The sequence below is a fragment of the Vigna unguiculata genome, chromosome 9, assembly GCF_004118075.2.
Source record: "Vigna unguiculata cultivar IT97K-499-35 chromosome 9, ASM411807v1, whole genome shotgun sequence".
Taxonomy (NCBI): Eukaryota; Viridiplantae; Streptophyta; class Magnoliopsida; order Fabales; family Fabaceae; genus Vigna; species Vigna unguiculata.
This window is the reverse complement of record NC_040287.1, coordinates 857769-875010: the sequence shown is the minus strand read 5'-3', so window position 1 is coordinate 875010 and position 17242 is coordinate 857769. Positions and strand designations below refer to the sequence as shown.

At 27.7% G+C, this 17242-nt stretch overlaps 2 protein-coding genes across 2 annotated transcripts; one reads left to right on the top strand and one right to left on the bottom strand.

Annotated features, from left to right (window-relative positions):
- Positions 1 to 477: 477 nt before the first annotated feature.
- LOC114162257 (sucrose synthase 2-like) lies at positions 478 to 5248 on the bottom strand. The gene is made up of 15 exons (XM_028046086.1): positions 5099 to 5248; positions 4850 to 4982; positions 4601 to 4752; positions 4256 to 4448; positions 3891 to 4009; positions 3536 to 3752; positions 3325 to 3423; positions 3060 to 3233; positions 2803 to 2919; positions 2519 to 2685; positions 2153 to 2377; positions 1631 to 1952; positions 1110 to 1354; positions 888 to 1026; positions 478 to 771 (listed from the first exon to the last, which is right to left on the bottom strand). Exons 1-15 carry the CDS (start codon positions 5176 to 5178, stop codon positions 742 to 744), a joined length of 2412 nt encoding a protein of 803 aa, XP_027901887.1. The 5' UTR covers positions 5179 to 5248; the 3' UTR covers positions 478 to 741.
- A 5676-nt stretch (positions 5249 to 10924) lies between these two features.
- On the top strand, positions 10925 to 17242 carry LOC114162561. Its single transcript, XM_028046490.1, has 2 exons — positions 10925 to 11194; positions 16994 to 17242. The coding sequence occupies exons 1-2, from the start codon at positions 10961 to 10963 to the stop codon at positions 17225 to 17227; spliced, it is 468 nt and encodes a 155-aa protein (XP_027902291.1). The 5' UTR covers positions 10925 to 10960; the 3' UTR covers positions 17228 to 17242.

Sequence of the window (17242 nt, the reverse complement as noted above, 5' to 3'; positions counted from 1 at the left end):
TTATGCATATTTTCGGTTTGTTTTTAAGGTGAACAGTTTCTAAAATAGATTGTTATTAAACAAAAAGTAAATAAATAAAGATTTTGAAAGTAATTTCCAAAATATTGAAACTATAAACTTTCAACATCTTATTTAACTTTGATTAAAAAAACACATATTGCAAGTTTCACATAACATGATGTTATTAGATTAATTTATTTTAACTTCTTTTATTCATAAAATGATGTTGATGGATTCAGATAGCGGATGTTAAATGAATTTAGACTAATTTCTTTACAAATCCACTTTTAAAAGAAAAATAAAATAAAATAGTTTTTATAAATTAAAATAAGCTTATATAAATAAAAAATATATTTTTTTTAATTGTCACAATTTAACTATAATTTTTATCCTTACAAATATTTATAAGAAAATTTGTACAAATAAATCCTACTACTCATATTATAAGCCAAAGTCAGTAAGACAGTCAAAAATTGGTTTTTGCTGAGCATTTAATTAATTTTCATTATTGAAATTTCATCTTGGGGGTGATATGCAAAGAACATACAAATAATTAATACAACAGAATAATTGCATACAAAAACATCTAGTAAAAAAGAGATTTTGTTTTTTTTCAAAAAAAATTAAAACAAAGAAAAATAAATTTACAAAACAAAAACATATAGAATTGCCATTTATTCTGCAAGTGAACTTCATCAGTAAACATTAAGCAGAAAAACTCCTTCAACTGAGTCAAAGATGCTATTCAACCGCCATCGGAATTCCCTGTACCTGCACAAGGTTAACAATGTCGTGTTCTATTCGATATGGGACCTAAAACTAGTAGTGAAATTTAAAAGGGTTAATTAAACACAAACATTTGTGTGAGAAAACATAGCATTGCTTACCAAATCCCGGAACTTGAGAATGTAGAACATCTCCAAGTATCGTCTAGTTTCTCTCCTCTCAAGCTTCGAGACATGCTTCCAGAATCCATAGACACCAGCTAAAGTGAGAAGCCTCTCAGAGTATATCTTCCATGTATACCTACAAAGTTCAAACAAAGTAAAAGGTAAGTTTCTAAGAAGAGGAAGATTCATATCTTGAAATGGTACCAAGCCAGAGTAGACCTCTGATGAATGCGGCTTAGAGCTGCATCAGAAATCTTGTTCCAGTTGGCAGGATCATGCTGGCATTGCTCAAAAAAGTTTATTAAATTTGCAGCAACTTCATCCGGATGATGTGGCTCAATATGAAATCCAGAAACTCCATGCTCAATTATCTCAGCAGGGCCACCATGACAAGTGGCAAATGTAGGAAGACCACAAGTCATTGCTTCCACAACTGTTAGACCAAACCCTTCATAAAATGCAGGCTGCAAGAGATTCAACAAGAACATGGTTGATGTCGGAAATAATCTTAAGTTTAATTTCCACGTTCCGTAGAAATGGTAAAGTTAAACACTATTAAACTCTATACTATAAACACCATAGTATATGATAGTAGTATCAGAGTTGCTGATTTGTCTGGATGATCGACTTATACTATATCAGAGTCATTGATTTGTCTCGGTGACCGACTTAAACCTATGACAATAATAACATTATAAGAACAACAACGATGTGTGATTGAATACTTGTCTTTCTCGTACCTGCACAAAAGCACCTTTGACATCAGCAATACAACGGTAGAGCTCTCCATTACGAGCACGGTTCACTTGGGCCTTTATCCAACGAAATTGGCCGTGCAAGTTATATTTTTCTATGAGGCTATGCATTTTCTCTATCTCCCCCATTTCTTCTGTGTCCCTAGACTTTTGTGCATCAATGTTGCCACCTACTACCACAAGATTCACAAGTTCTCTCAACTTGGAGCTTTTACCAAAGCATTCAACAAGCCCGGTTATGTTCTTCACTGGAAGAAGTTTTGCCATAGAAAAGATAATTGGCTTTGCTCTATCATTTATCGAGCCACTAAGTCAGAAAAAAAAAAGAGATATTAAACAAGATTCTAATCTCCCATCACTGTTACCTGAGGAACAATACAGGATCTGCAAGAGATGTTTTGACTTCATTTATAAGAAAATGCATTTGACACAAAACCTGCTCTATATTCACAACAGCATGTGTTGTTTTTACATTCAAACATTTGTCCTATTGAAAAATATACTCACACATGTTCTTCATTCTGTTCATCACCATATATAAGTTCTTGAATCGAGCCATGGAGAGAAGTTAGCCTCTTTTCTCTGTCTGAGAATGGAAAATATATGCCCATGTCTGCACCAGGAGACACGATATTAAACTTAGGATCAAAAACATCAATGCCATGAACAACACGATAGAGTCCTGGAAGAGTGAAGGCAGAGTGGCTCTCATATTGTCCAACATTGTTCTTGCTGAGGAAAAAAATTAGTGAAAAATGTTAGGGAACAATGTGATACAAAATCACACATAGCCAACTGAAGAAAAACAGTGCAATCGTGTGCTACTTCAGGATACCATTCAATTACTCTTTGAAGAAATATATCCTAACCCACCTTCCTGCAATTTCTTGGTATGTACTAGTGATTATAAAATCCGCATTGTTCATTGCAATAAGATCAGCTGTGAATTGACAAGAAAAATGGTACTTGTCTTCATACTTTTTCCAATATATATCAGAGCCAGGATGCTTAGTCTTCTCCAATGAATGAGCTATATTGCACTGCATGGAAAGTTAAGTAAAACCAAAATTGATAAAAGATGAAACAGTCTTTGCATTTGCAAGTTTGGTTGATCTTTTTATATATGATAATAACATTATGTTGAATTGTTATCGCACCTGTGTGATTCCTAGCTTATAAGATAACAAGGTTGCAACAAGATTTCCATGACTGTAGTTGCCAATTACCAGATCAGGAATTCCTTGTAACTCAGCTGCAATTTCGTGTGATGCATCCTTTGTATAAAGAAAGAGACAATCATATTCAACAAAGCAAGAATACCATTAGACTATGAAGACAACATATTATGGAGTGCCACTCACTGTTACCTTAGAGGAGAATAGAAAGGGAGATTTGAAACACAGATGAGGCTTACCTCTGCAAATGTCTCTAGATAAGGCCACATGTCAAACCTTGAAATCCATTTTCTCAAAATTCCATTCTTAGTTCTAAAGGGTACTCTCAGTATATATGAATGCTCAGTTCCACTAACTCTTTCCAGTCTCTGATTGCAAGTTGTCCCTTTTGCCTCTGGTATCAATCTAGTAACCTTGAAGCATCACAAGGATTTCAGTTACATGTGAACAAATATTTCATTTGTCATACTTAGAAGAAGGGCCAAGACTTTCGGAATCACATACTATCAGAATTTTTGGAGACACATCATCAAGTCCTTGTTTTTGAATTCTGACCAGCATCTCCTTCTCTAAAGCACGAACTTGATCAAGTATATAAACAATCTGTTCATTGTGAGTGACATTAAGAGTTACAAGAAAGTTTCTTCAGAAACTAAAATTAGTAGAAGAACTTCTCAAGTTTTTTGTATCATTTCTAAGAGATTATGAATTATACCTGTCCACCAGTATCAGGCAAGCCCAGAATATTTACTTGGCCAAAGTAACCAGCTGGTGATACAATTACAACATTGAAAACCATAGGAATTCTTCCCAGAAATGACTCTACGATGTTTGGATCAGGAGCTTGAAGGATGTCTAGTAGAAGATGCACCATGTTTAACACGCTCTCTGCTGTATCACCCCAACCTCTCTCAAATCCCAATCCTTGTAGTCTACACCAAATTAGTGAAGAAAAAAAAGGATTCTGATCAAGTGTATCTGGTAAACGATTTGTTACTTCTACATGAAGTAACTAGCTCCAAAACTAATGAAAGTTCAGAATTATATCAGTTTAGGTGATTATTGCTTACTCATATTCAAAGCCAGAATACGGTGTATTGGGTTGGAGATTCGAAAGTATTTCTTCTGCCCTTGCCAAGGAAGACTGAAGGTTGGATATGTTATGAATCCGGTTATTTACCATCATTGCCTACGAAACATATTTGTCAGAAAAATGTTTTTTTTTTTTATAAAGTAACCTAATCCACCTAGTTGAAGCAAAGCAACACTGACAGGATTCATGTGCTATAATAAACGAGAACAAATCTTCTACATCAAAAACAAAAGAACATGGGTAATTTAAGATTTCAGTGCATCGTGCAAAATTGCTGCTGATGAATATCAGTGTTTGTAAATGATTGAATACTGCGTTCATCCATATACTACACAAACTTACATGACCATCATATCTGTGTGAGCGTAAAAATGCGAGGAGAGGATCCAAACTTTCTTCGTTACGAAACATGAATGATGACAGATGACGGTTGAGAAATTGAACACCATTACCAATAGAGGATGATCGAGTTGGTCTAGGGAATGTCGCATTAAATGGCTCAAAGTCTAGTTCAAGCATATACTTGTCACTGCACCTGGATCAAATTTTCAAATACAATGATATATGATTACATTTCTCCGTGAAGCCAAACTGAAACCATGGAGTGCCACGAAATTCACTTATATTATTCGAAAGTACTGCAGAAAATAAACTTCGTATATATATAACAAAGTTAATAACACTTACTCTCCATCTACTAGTTCTTCTTTGAATCGGAGATACTCTGCAACATTCAGACTATCTACACTGAGTTCAAATGCATTAATCCGAAAATACTCCCAAACACCAGGTCTTGGACGCAAAGCTATAGACACAAAAGGTGGTAGAATTATGGCTTCCTATGACAATAGAAACAGTAGCTTTGTAAAATCTGAAGAAACAAAGAAAACTAAAGAAAATTACCAAAGCTATACTTAAGATATATTGAGTTATAACCTGTGCAGATTCTAGCTCTTGAACAAAGGGACCTTCTTTGAGTTTCTGCATCCCTTCATCCTCTTGAAGAATCTTTTCAACATGATCCAGTAAGTCATGTGGTTGTAGTAATCCTTTGCCCCCAGTAACATAACTTAGCAACAAAGAGAGAAAATGAATAACTATTTTTACCTATCACTCACATTCTTGGCATTCAGCATTATTCCTAGAGATGAATTCATGCTGCAAAAATAAAAACTTAAGCTTCACCTTGAGAGAAGAGAGATCAACTCGTTCCGGTGGTTAGAGAGGGTGTCTTGCACCCTCTCTCTCACGCTGGAAACTGGCATGATTAATCCAAAAATGGCAAAAAAGCACTGAAAAAGAAAAGAGACAAAACAGAGTAAGAGAGAAAAAGGAAGAGGAATATTTATAGAAGAGTGAGAAAGAGAAAGAAAAGGTTGCACTTGGCACTTAGAAGGAAGAGGTGGCTGCATGCATGCACAGCACAAAATATTGCGTGTTTTCTTTTCTCAGAACTTAAATTCTCAAACGGTGGATTTGTTCTTTTCTGGTGTTGATTTTAATAACAGCTTCTGCTATTCACCTTTTTTGTTGTCTAATAATCATTCGTGCAATATTGAAATTAGCACACGTGTCAACTATACGATGAAAACGTAATTTGCGATTGGATGTTTTTAAATTCACACAAAAGTTCTCTTTAGATAAATTTAGCATCAAAGTTAAAACAAAATATCATAATTACTAAATAATAGTAAAGTTTCCTTACTGTAAGTAAAATTAGAGAAAAATATAATAACATTGTATAACTCTTATGGATATGTTCTGGGGTTGCCTTATATATATATATATATATATATAGAGAGAGAGAGAGAGAGAAAGTGTTTTGATCCATTTTGTATCTTTTAGAATCATCTTAAGGTATTAGTGTTTGGGAAAGATAAAATTTTCATTTCTTAACCTGTTTACAATTAACTATGTTTAGGATATCATCTAAAAATTTCCAAAAAGAAAACTATTTAGAAAAAATAAACTGATTTTGTGAATCTAAGAATTTACAACTTATGATTAGTTTTTAACAATTTTTTTTTATTTTGGCTTTCATATATATATATATATATATATATATATATATATATATAAAGGATTTCTGATTGTGTCCAAAAAGTTAATTATTTAAATTTTTTAACATTTTAACAGAAATGACTGATATTAATTGTAATTAATTAACTGTATACAATAATAAACTATATATGTATACATGAAATATTAAACTAGTTTAGTTTTTATAAATTATTTAAAGCATATCCTTATTTAAAGTGGTTTAAGATTAATATTACTTAATTGATTTCAACACTGAAGAATTACTTTAAGTTCAAATTATTGGGCTGAAAAAAACTCTAGAAAAATTTGCACCTGATAAAATCAAGGGAACTTCCGTACTTTCTTCGTACACTTCCACATATTCAAAAAAAAAATATTTCACTTTTTTTTTTTTTTGAGTTTTGAAATATATATAAATCGAAAATATTTTGTACGATTTATAATATAAACTTTGTATTGTGAATTGTACAATATACAATACAAAAACCAAATGTAAATAAGTATCAATAGTTGAGAACCTCAATCTCCTTGTTGGAAATATGAAAGTGTACTAAGAAAATATGGGCAAAATAGTCTTTTTATCTGGCCTATGGAAGTGCAAAAGGAGAAACTATGAAAGTGTAGGAAGAAGGCCAAAGAAATTGTTAATTTTTAAATGAAAACATTGAAACATAATTCATATAACTTTAAAAGTAAAAAATAATTCAAAATTAATTTTTCAAACTAGCTAATCATACCTAAGTTAAATCCAAATTACTAGAAAAAAATGTTGACAGAAAAAATCAGTAGTAATCATAAACATTCCTTGATAAAATAAAACTATCGACAATAAAAATTTCATTGATAGAAAGTTCTTCGATAAATTTTATTCGTAGATAACAAAAATTTAGGATTAAATATCCTTGAATTTTGATGTAAAAGAGAAATTTGTTATTGGACGAAAATTGATACATTTTGATTCTAAACTTTAAGAATGGATTAATATCATCATTTTAATCCAATTATGTTAAATTTTTTAACGTGTCAAACACGCTTTTTAACTAATACTAAAGTAGAAACATGTCAAATTTGTGTTCAGTTTTTGTTGAATGATTTTAAAAAATATTCAATTACCTATGAATTTTACTAATAAATTTTTAAGAATTCAATTATCGATAGAATTTTCAAAAAAATCAACTACACACTAATTTATTGACAAATTTTAAAAAATTTCAATATTAATAAATTTAAAAACATTCAATGATCAAATTATTGACAGATTTGACCAAATATGACTATAGGGGAAAAGATGAATATTAACACCCATTTTATGAAATGAAAGTCATAAAAATTATAAATTATTAATAAATTTTATCGATAAAATTTACTTACAAATCAATTACTAAATGATATTTTAGTTGATAATAAAATATATAATTTAGCAACAATGTTTACAAATAAATTTTATTAATATACTACTGATAAATATTTCATCAATAATTAAAATTTTAAAATCCATGAATAAATTTGATTTTACTGACATATTTCTTTATTGATAAATTTTTTACCAAAGAACTTTTTTGATGAATAATTTAGGCGTGAATGATAAACATGTTTTTCTTAAATTATATACTTGTAAATGAATGGTTTTGGATCCTCTTTTCTTAAAAATTATAGGGAGAGCTTTTTTAGTAAATTTTAACCATTTATCATTATTGACTAGTATTTTTTTATGGTTTATAAACACAATAAATAGTTAAATTTTATTAAACCTAGTGAATTTCTCTTGTTAATAACTGTGTAGGATTTATTATTCAATCCTCAGTTAATTATCACAATTCACAAGAGAAAAGGAAGACATTGGAAGTTTTCTGAACTTTCTGCTTGTAGAAGGAAAAGGAGACAAACCCATGAACAAATTTGGAATTTGAAATTACTTAAACACTTATGATCTGAAATAATTATTAAATGGAATAAATTGAAAAAAAATTATAAATATAGAAAATGACACAATCATAAATTGTCACGTGACCAATGACATACACGATGTATAAACGTTTACTATTTTATTTGGATTTGTTGGTCTAAAACATTATATATATCGGAATCATATATATACATATATATATATATATATATATCCTCAGAGAAATTTTCTAGTAAATAAACTACAACTAATGATATTCCGATTGATCTAAAGAGGAAGAGAAGAAGATAAAAGTGGCACCACAAAGTTAGAATCATTAATGGTGGCAACGCGGTTTGTGGAAGAACCCAAGATCCATTCTTTCTTCCACTGTAGAAAAAGTAAATTAGAAAGAATAATTTAATAATAGAAAAAAGAGGAATTAGATTCGGTGTCTTTATATATGCTTTATGCTCTGCATTTCCTTTTTCTTCTTACACTTTTCTGCTTTTGGACCGCCACGTTATCATCAGTTGAAAAAGAATCTCCGACCTATACCAATATCTCATTCAGGATCATCACAACGAGGTACAGAATGTCCAAAAAAATTAATTAGAATCGGTTTTGATACTATATTGAAAGTGTGTTTTAAATTTAACTAAATATCACAAAATTAATTTGTAAGATAAAAATTGCAGTTACTTATATATTATGAATTGATTTTATTTCTGATCGATGTGAGACTTTCGACGTTAATTAGTCTGAAACCTTCATTAGTGTTGGTAAAGTATTCCATCTATATTAGTCTAAACATTTAAATGAGGAAAAGCTTAAACCAAATCACTTTAGTTATTTGTTTACGATGAAATGAATCTACCTTACAAATTCATTAGCATAGAGGTGTAATTTTGTCATAATTTATGTTTTTTTTTTTTTTTTTATTTTCAAGCGTTCAGTTTGGGTTTAAACATATTCTTGGTCCCACTACTATACTAATTAAGCAGTTTTGCCTTCGTTATAAAGTACAGCATGGCTTCTTGTTTCAAAGCAAGAAACAAGATAACAAAGTATCATCGACTTCAACAGTTAGTGTCTGTCGAAGTGTTTGAAGAGTGCAGCAAGAGCAGATGTATAATGAATTTGATCTCTTATGATGAATATATACGATAGATCAATATATACTATCGTCTTTACTTCTTTATTCTATGGTCTATACTGTTATATAATATTATAGAAAGCTTCTTTGTTAGCTAACAAGGAGTAACATTTATAATTATCTTTTGAGTACGATAAAAAATATTCATTGAATTTATTAATAGTTAATTTTAATTAAAGAATACAATAACATATTAATAAGATTTATTTTAAATATTTATTTATAATCAATCATGACATTTGGACGATTAAATTCTTAAAAAAAAAAGTTACGTATTAACTAATGTCTATAACTTTGGATCTAGTGATAAGTGTCTAATGTCTATAACTTTGAATCTAGTGATAAGTGTTTAATCCTGACAGCTGATATAAAAAATAAGACGATGATAACTAATTAACTGTTATCTATCTATAGAGTAAGAGAGTTGCATTAAAATATATTTTATGTAAAAAAAAGTTGTATAGTAAAGTATTATACTTTATGTATAAAAATAAAATAAACAAAAAATTACAATAATGATAGATTTTCAAAATGGAAGGAGATAGATTTTAAAAGTATATTCATATTTAATATCATAACGTGAGTATGGCATAGTAGTGTGAATGAAATTTGGTATAAAAATATTAGAGCTAAATATATTTTTAGTTCTTGAATTTAGATATTAAATTAAAATTTGTTTTGTTTCAAAATATTGATTTATTTTGATCTTCAATTTTAAATATGAAAAATATATTCTTTTAAAGTTAGTAACATTAATTCTTTTGAATTTATTAAACAATGTTTTAAATTAATATTTAATTTGAAACTTATTATAATTTAAATAATTTAAATATTATCTTAAAACATGTTAAATAAATAAAAAAATTAAAGATAATTAAGTTAGAAAAACTATATTTTAAAATAACACAAGTTCTAACTCTCACAAAAATAAAAATATATTTACCTCTTAAAATAATCATTCAATAAATAATGAATAAATATTTATTTATTACTCTTAACATGTGAAAGATAAATTAAGAGATGGTTAATGAAAGATAGAAGTATATAGATAAATATTAACTAAGTAGCTCAAGTATTGAAGTTGCTCATAATTTATGCCACTAAGAAGTGATTATGTTGGTTTTCTAATATATATATATATATATATATATATATATATATATATATATATATATGTATGTATAAAAGTTAACACACTTTTATATAAAAATTTATAATTTTATTTTAATATAAAATGTTAAAATAATGAATTACTTATTTTCTTTTATTATATCGTTTAATCTTTGCACTGTACGAATCTCAAATATATAAATTTAGAAAACAGATGTACACAAATCACATGATCAGATTCACTTTCCATCAAAATATTTCGACTTAATAAAACGATAAATTCGAATATATTCCCTCTTTGGATCAATGCTAAAAGCCAAACAAATAAATAAATCTAAGAACCGATGTATACACATTACTACAATTACCGGTATCGTTATTAATTTAAGGGTTAAATATATTTTTGGTACCTTAACTTTAAGTGAATTTTGAAATTAGTAACATTTCGAAATTTTAGACCAATTTAGTCCTTTATCTTTCAAAATATGTGAATTTAATCCTTTTAATCAAATTTTATTAAGTTTATTTGACATTTTCAAAATAGTATTTGATTTAACATTAAAACAAAAATGTGTCAAACATTATAAACAACTCAAATACAGTCTTGAAACGCGTACGAAACATTGAAATATGAAAGACTAAATTAGTCCAAAGTTTCGAAATGGATTAATTCCTTAATTTCAAAATTCACTGAAAGTTAATGAATTAAAAACATATTTAACCTTTAATTTAATGCTTAAAAGAATGAAAATATTCTTTCTTGAAGAACACACCCATTCCTCTCTATAAAAGCACATTAAGTGTCTGAACCTTTGAAGCAAGAAACCAACACCTGAACTAAAATTCTCTCTGATAAATGGCACCTCCTTCAACAGATCTGAGACAAATTGGTGCAGAAGGGTTTGCTCTGATAGAGAAGTTCTATGGTCCAGCAAGAAGGAACAATGGAAGTGATGCATTTCATTTGCATGGGCGAAGAGAACGTTGTTGCGTGGTTTATCAAGTGCCTAAAGATCTCATGGATGAGTCTTCTGTTGGGGGTTATACCAAGCCTAAACCCTCAAATCGTTGGGGTAGACCCTTTAAGTTTTAAGATCTTTATCTTCAAAAGGGTATGTGTTTCTTGTTGTTAGGGTACCCTTGTATAATACGTATGTGTACAAAAAAAAACTCGAAGACTTTAAGACAAGGTCTTCTGAAGTTGTGAAAGTTTATGTAGTTGAATAAGGTACCAGAAAGACAAGTACTTTAGTTATGTACTGTGTTGCTGTGTGAAGCCTTTAAGGATGTAATGAATGAATGAAGTTTCTCTTACTATGGGGTGTCCTTACTATATATCCACTTTCTTATAAAGATCTGCAGTGAAAGTCATCAATGGAGGAAAATACAAATCTTTCTAAACTTTTCTGTCATATAAAGCTTTTACATAATTCTAATCAAAATAGTATTTTAATATTTGTGACACAAAACTGTGACAAAAAGAAAGTTTTATTATAAAAGAGTTATTGACAAATTTTGAAACAGAACAAAAACTTTTGTTATGGTATCCAATTTTCTATTTCTGTCACAAACCGTGAGATATAAATTTTATGGAAATTGTGAAGGATTTACCTATCACAACTAACATGAGAATCAAAATATTATTTCTACATATTTCAAAATATTTATATAAATTTATTATTTATTTATTGCAGATAATTTTAAGGCAAATATTATAAATCATATTTTATTTATAAAATATTAATAATAATAAATTATATTATATGGAATATAAACATTTCATATCAAATAATCGCTATTAATTATATGTATTCACTCTTCAATATAATAAAACTACTAAATATTGGTTTTTTCTTTAATATTTATTATTTATTTATTATATTTTTATATAATAAATATATAATCGATTAAAGTTAAATTAGGCTTCTCTTCAAGAGGTGACTAGATCACTATTAAAAAAACTCATGTTTCCTGCGAATTTTGTTTTGAAATTTTTTTCGTAAGAAATATTTACAAATTTTGTTGTGAAAAAAAATTGCAAGAAATTACTATCAATTTTTTTATAAAATATTTTGTATAAAACACTTTTCGTAATAAATTTTATAAGAAATATTTATAAATTTTATAATTTTGTAGGAAATAGTTATTCACAAAGGAATTACTTTTATTAAAAATTCTTAAAAAAAATGTTAGAAATATTTTTTTTCTTGTAAATTCTTTTAATAAATTTACAGAAAAAATCTCATGTAATATGAAAATTTTTAGTAATAGATATTATAACATGTTTAAATGAATTAACAAAATTATTAATAAAAACAATAAAGTCACACATCAATTTCGCTCCCTTTCTTCCTAACTTGACTCTTAAAGAACCTATATAACCATTGTAATCTTAATTAAGTACTTCTCAGAAGGTGAATTAAAACCCATAACAGAATCTAGAATAAAAAAGCAAAGCATTACATGACAAGAACCTCAAGCACAACACTATCCAAACATCTCATCATAAACGTACCAAACATTGTACCCTAAGCAAATCAAACAAATAATTGTGACAAATATTTTCCATCATCCGTCACTAATTTATTTTTCTCTGTTAAAAAATTTAATAACCAATTGCAATCTCAGTATATTAAAGTAAGATCACGTTTAAATTGACTTAAATATATTTTTAATAATGTCAGATATTTGATTTTGGTTTTTTAATTTTTTTTCTTTAAATTTAAAATTAACGTTTTCAATTTCAAACTGAATTTTGATTTTTAATTTTTATAATTTGTTCCTTCGATTTAAAAAATCTAATATAATTGATTCTAACATTATCTTAATATATATATATATATATATATATATATATATCAAAATATTTTTAATTCTGGACCCTCATATTTTTAATTCGGACAATCCATAAATAAGATTAGATTGAATAAAATAAAATTTAAATAAAACTGAGCAACTCATACTTGTTCTCAACCTAATAGGCGAACTAAATAATTCAGTTCAAATAATTCTTAGTATAATTATATTTTTTCATATCAACAAATATAGTTGTTTAGTTTCGATAATATATATATTTTTGTTCTCGAAAGTGAAGTTGGAATCTTATAGGTAGGAGATGTAGCTAAGGATGGATGCATGCATATAACTTCAGACACTGCAAAATGTAGCTACGTCATGGAGTTTACGTAGGTAAAAAAGTGAAAGATTTAAAGATGCTAAAGCAAATTTGTTTTTGAAACTTTGACTGGAACTGCAAAATACTTTGTTTGGGGGATAAATGGCAATTAATGAAGGACTAAAGTGTGCCGAAAGTTTGGTAAAAAATTTCTATCATAATGTCCAAGAATCTGATACATCATTATGTCCAAAATATCCTAAACGTCTTTATTTTAACGGGGTTTTATACGGGACAAGGAAACATAATCCCTCTTAAAAATTTTTATATTACATGAAAATCTTTTTGTAAATTTATTAAAATAATTTGTAAGAAAAGACTTTTTCTTAATATTTTTTTTCAAAATTTTACTTGATAGATAATTTTTTCGTAACTAATTATTTTTTATAAAATTATAAAATTCGTAAGTATTTTTTACAAAATTTATTATGAAAAGTGTTTTGTATAAAATATTTTTAAAAGAATTGACAGCAATTTCTTACAATTTTTTTAATGACAAAATTTATAAGTATTTTAAAAAAAAATTCAAAACAAAATTATCAAAAAGTATGAATTTTTTCGTTGTGAATTTGATAATTTAACCTTTTAAGTAAAAATGATGAACTACTATCAGAGAGGATAAATGAGGTTTCTCGAAAACAAATCAGATTGTTGCTCATTAATTATGCATTTTTTGATTTAGTATTAGGAGGTTGGGTCTTTTGATTGAATATGAAATACGAGTATCTTTGATTTTTTAGTAGTGTTTACCATGTTCCACAAAAAAGAAACACAAAAAAGTTATTATAAAAATAAAAGTTAATTTTAGAGTGATTATCAAAATTTTTGGAAATATAGAAGATTTGGGTAATTGACAAATTAAAGTTATTTAAAAATTTATAGTTATGAATTGTATTTATAAAATTATATATATATATATATATATATATATATATATATATATATATATATATATATATATATATATATATATATGATTGCGGGGATTTTAGAATATTTTTTTTATTTTATATTTAAGTTATTTATGAAAATTTTTGTGGATAAATTACTTATGGAAAATTTCATAAATAAATTATCTACAAAAATTTCGTAGGTAAGTTACATACGAAATATTTCGTAAGTAACTTGAAGATTACAAGATGTATCTTTCTCACGAAAATTTTTATTGATAATTTTTTACACTATATTTCGTAGATAATAGTTGTAGATAAGTTATTTACAAAACACATTTTTGTAGATAAAATTACTTACCAGTTTAATATCTACGAAATTCATTTCGTAAATAATTTGTAGATAAATTCACATTACTTACAAAATATGTTCATTACCTATGAAATATTTGCGTAAATAATAATTATATTTCTTGTAGTGAATTATATATAAATAGAATAGTTAATAAACAAGTTATCTTAGGATTTTAAATTAAAGTTGATGTCATATGAATTTGATTACAGTTCCTTAATATTGAATCTTCCTCCGTATGTCTCTTGAGAAAACCTAACAAAGAAACTCATTTCATGGAACTTGCAGCAAAATATTTAATGATGGTGATAAAAATTGTGTTTGAAAATTTTGACTGGAAAAACAAATATTTTATTTGAGGAGAAATGAGAATGAATCAAGTGGTATAAATGCGGTGGAATTTCCACAAACCAAAGTTAAAAATGTTTCAATATATCATTATTTAAAGAGAAGAATCTGATACTGCAACCGCCATATTCTGAATGATTTATGTTTACTGTGTTACATAAGACATATCATTACATTAATTTATTTATTTTTGTAGATACTTGTTTGATTAAGTTATAGTTTTGTCTTGGATAATCATGGAAACTTGAAAGAATATACTAATCCATTATTGAAAAGAAGGAAATAGAACCTATCTGCAATATTCTATGATCTGAAACCATTATTATATTGGAACTGCATAATCAGTTAGTAGATTTTGGAAGAACTATTCATAATTAGAAGTATTGAATAACTCGTAATTATGGAAGTTAAATGCTAGCTCCATGGTCTGTGATCCTGACACGGTTTGTGGAATAACAAAGGTTCAAAAATAAAATAAAATAAAAAAGAATTTTTTGTGAAAAAGAAAGGAATTCGAATTAGATTCACAGTACCTTTATGCTCTATTTTTCTTTTGCATTAATTGTAATTTTCAGCTTTTAACACTGCCATGTTAATTTTAATCTTTTGAAAAGAATCTCTTCCCTTTGTTCATCCCCATCAAACCAATCTCCAATTTCCACATCTTAACTCGAAAGATCAAGATCACAGATTTGATGTGGTTGATGAAAATTTTTATTTTTCATCAACTAGAGATAAGACAATTTTATAGTGTATAAGTGAAGTGCAAACCTTACTTTACAAGGTTTTGTGGGATTGAGTTAGACTTAAACTCCTATTTTAACATGGTATCAGAGTCATTGTTAAAAGAATAAAAAAGGTCTATCTTAGCGAGATTTCTTTGACATTCTGTTTTACCCGCTATCGAGTCATTAACGACCATCCATTAATTTCTACTCTTACGCATGAGATGTATATACCTCGACGTGAAGGGTTGTGTTGGAAGTCACACAATAAGACAATTTCATAATATATAAGTAAGGTGCAAACCTCACAACCGGATTTTGTAGAATTAAGTTAGACTTAAAGTCCACTTCTAACATAAACGGATAACTGAGAAAGAGAAAGGATCAAAACACATCACTTTAATCATATTATATTGATGATGAAATGTACCTACTTATAGTGACATTATAAATTAGTGAATCTTATCTGATAACATGAAATTTCTGTACAGATAGTTCATATTTCTGTGCATCTCTTTTTGAGAAAAACGCATATGTTGTTTCTTCTATACTTCTTGTTCAAATAAGAATAAAGTTTCTGTATTTTTGTACGTTAAACTGTAAAAAAATGATAAATTCTCAGAGAAAGACTATACTTAATGTTTTCTATGAAAACCAAAAATATAAAAGCATATATGAATCTCCATTATGTTTAATTCAAAATAGATTACTTGAGTTTTTTTATATTTCATACGATTTTTTCTGTCAATTTTTTATAAGAATTCGTTAGAAATGAATTTCCTCACTAGTTGTACGAAATATTAGTCTCTCCAATATATGAAAAATCTGAAAATAATATAAGAACTAAAATACACTTCTTAATTTTAATATTTTAAAGATAATTTTTATATATTTTAAAATTTTAAAATTAGTGATCGTTTTGAAAATACAACAGAGGACTAACAACAGAAAAAGAAATACCAATAAAAAATGAAAAACGTATTTTTAGTTGAATTCTATTATGTTCTTTGTATTTCTCAAATCAATGAATTTGTATTTGTAAGTATTAAGTTTTTTTTCTAATTACATGACAGAAAAAACTGTCATTGAAGACTATATTTAAGTAAAAAAAAAACACGAATTCATGTAGTTTCAAAACTTAGACTAATTAATTCATTAACTTAAAACTATATAACAAAAATCAAGTTTTAACAAAATTATGTAAAGTTAAAAATACATTTTATTTTATGTGCTTAGAATAATGTAATAAACTTGGTCCCACTGCTAGTTATAGAATCACTTTTCCTTCACTATAAAGATGGCTCAAGGTATTTGGCAGAAGCAAGAAAGAAGAGAAGAAAGAAAGAAAACACATTCACACATCACATAGAAATCAGTGTCCCTCGTCCTGTTCCAGTAGCCACCATTATCATCAATGGCACCACCAACAGACCTGAGAATGATAGGTTCAGAAGGGTTTGGTCTGATAGACAAATTCTACGGACCATCGAGTCGCAGAAGGCCAAATTATTGGAATGGGGTATGTCCTGCAAGACAAGGACGTTGGGTGTTTCAGGTTCCCAACCATGAGTTGGAAGACCTTGTGATCAATAGCAGAGAAGTTGTTTCTCGTTATTGTTGGAAGTACAAGTAGACTAGATATAACACT

Coding starts and splice junctions, on each gene's coding strand:
- LOC114162257 (XM_028046086.1), bottom strand. CDS start 5,178: ATGCCAGTTTCCAGCGTGAGAGAGAGGGTGCAAGACACCCTCTCTAAC. Junction 3,753..3,890: donor TATTCTGGCTTTGAATATGA/GTAAGCAATAAT, acceptor AATTTGGTGTAG/ACTACAAGGATTGGGATTTG. Junction 1,355..1,630: donor TCAAAGGTGCTTTTGTGCAG/GTACGAGAAAGA, acceptor AATCTCTTGCAG/CCTGCATTTTATGAAGGGTT.
- LOC114162561 (XM_028046490.1), top strand. CDS start 10,961: ATGGCACCTCCTTCAACAGATCTGAGACAAATTGGTGCAGAAGGGTTT. Junction 11,195..16,993: donor GGGGTAGACCCTTTAAGTTT/TAAGATCTTTAT, acceptor CTGTTCCAGTAG/CCACCATTATCATCAATGGC.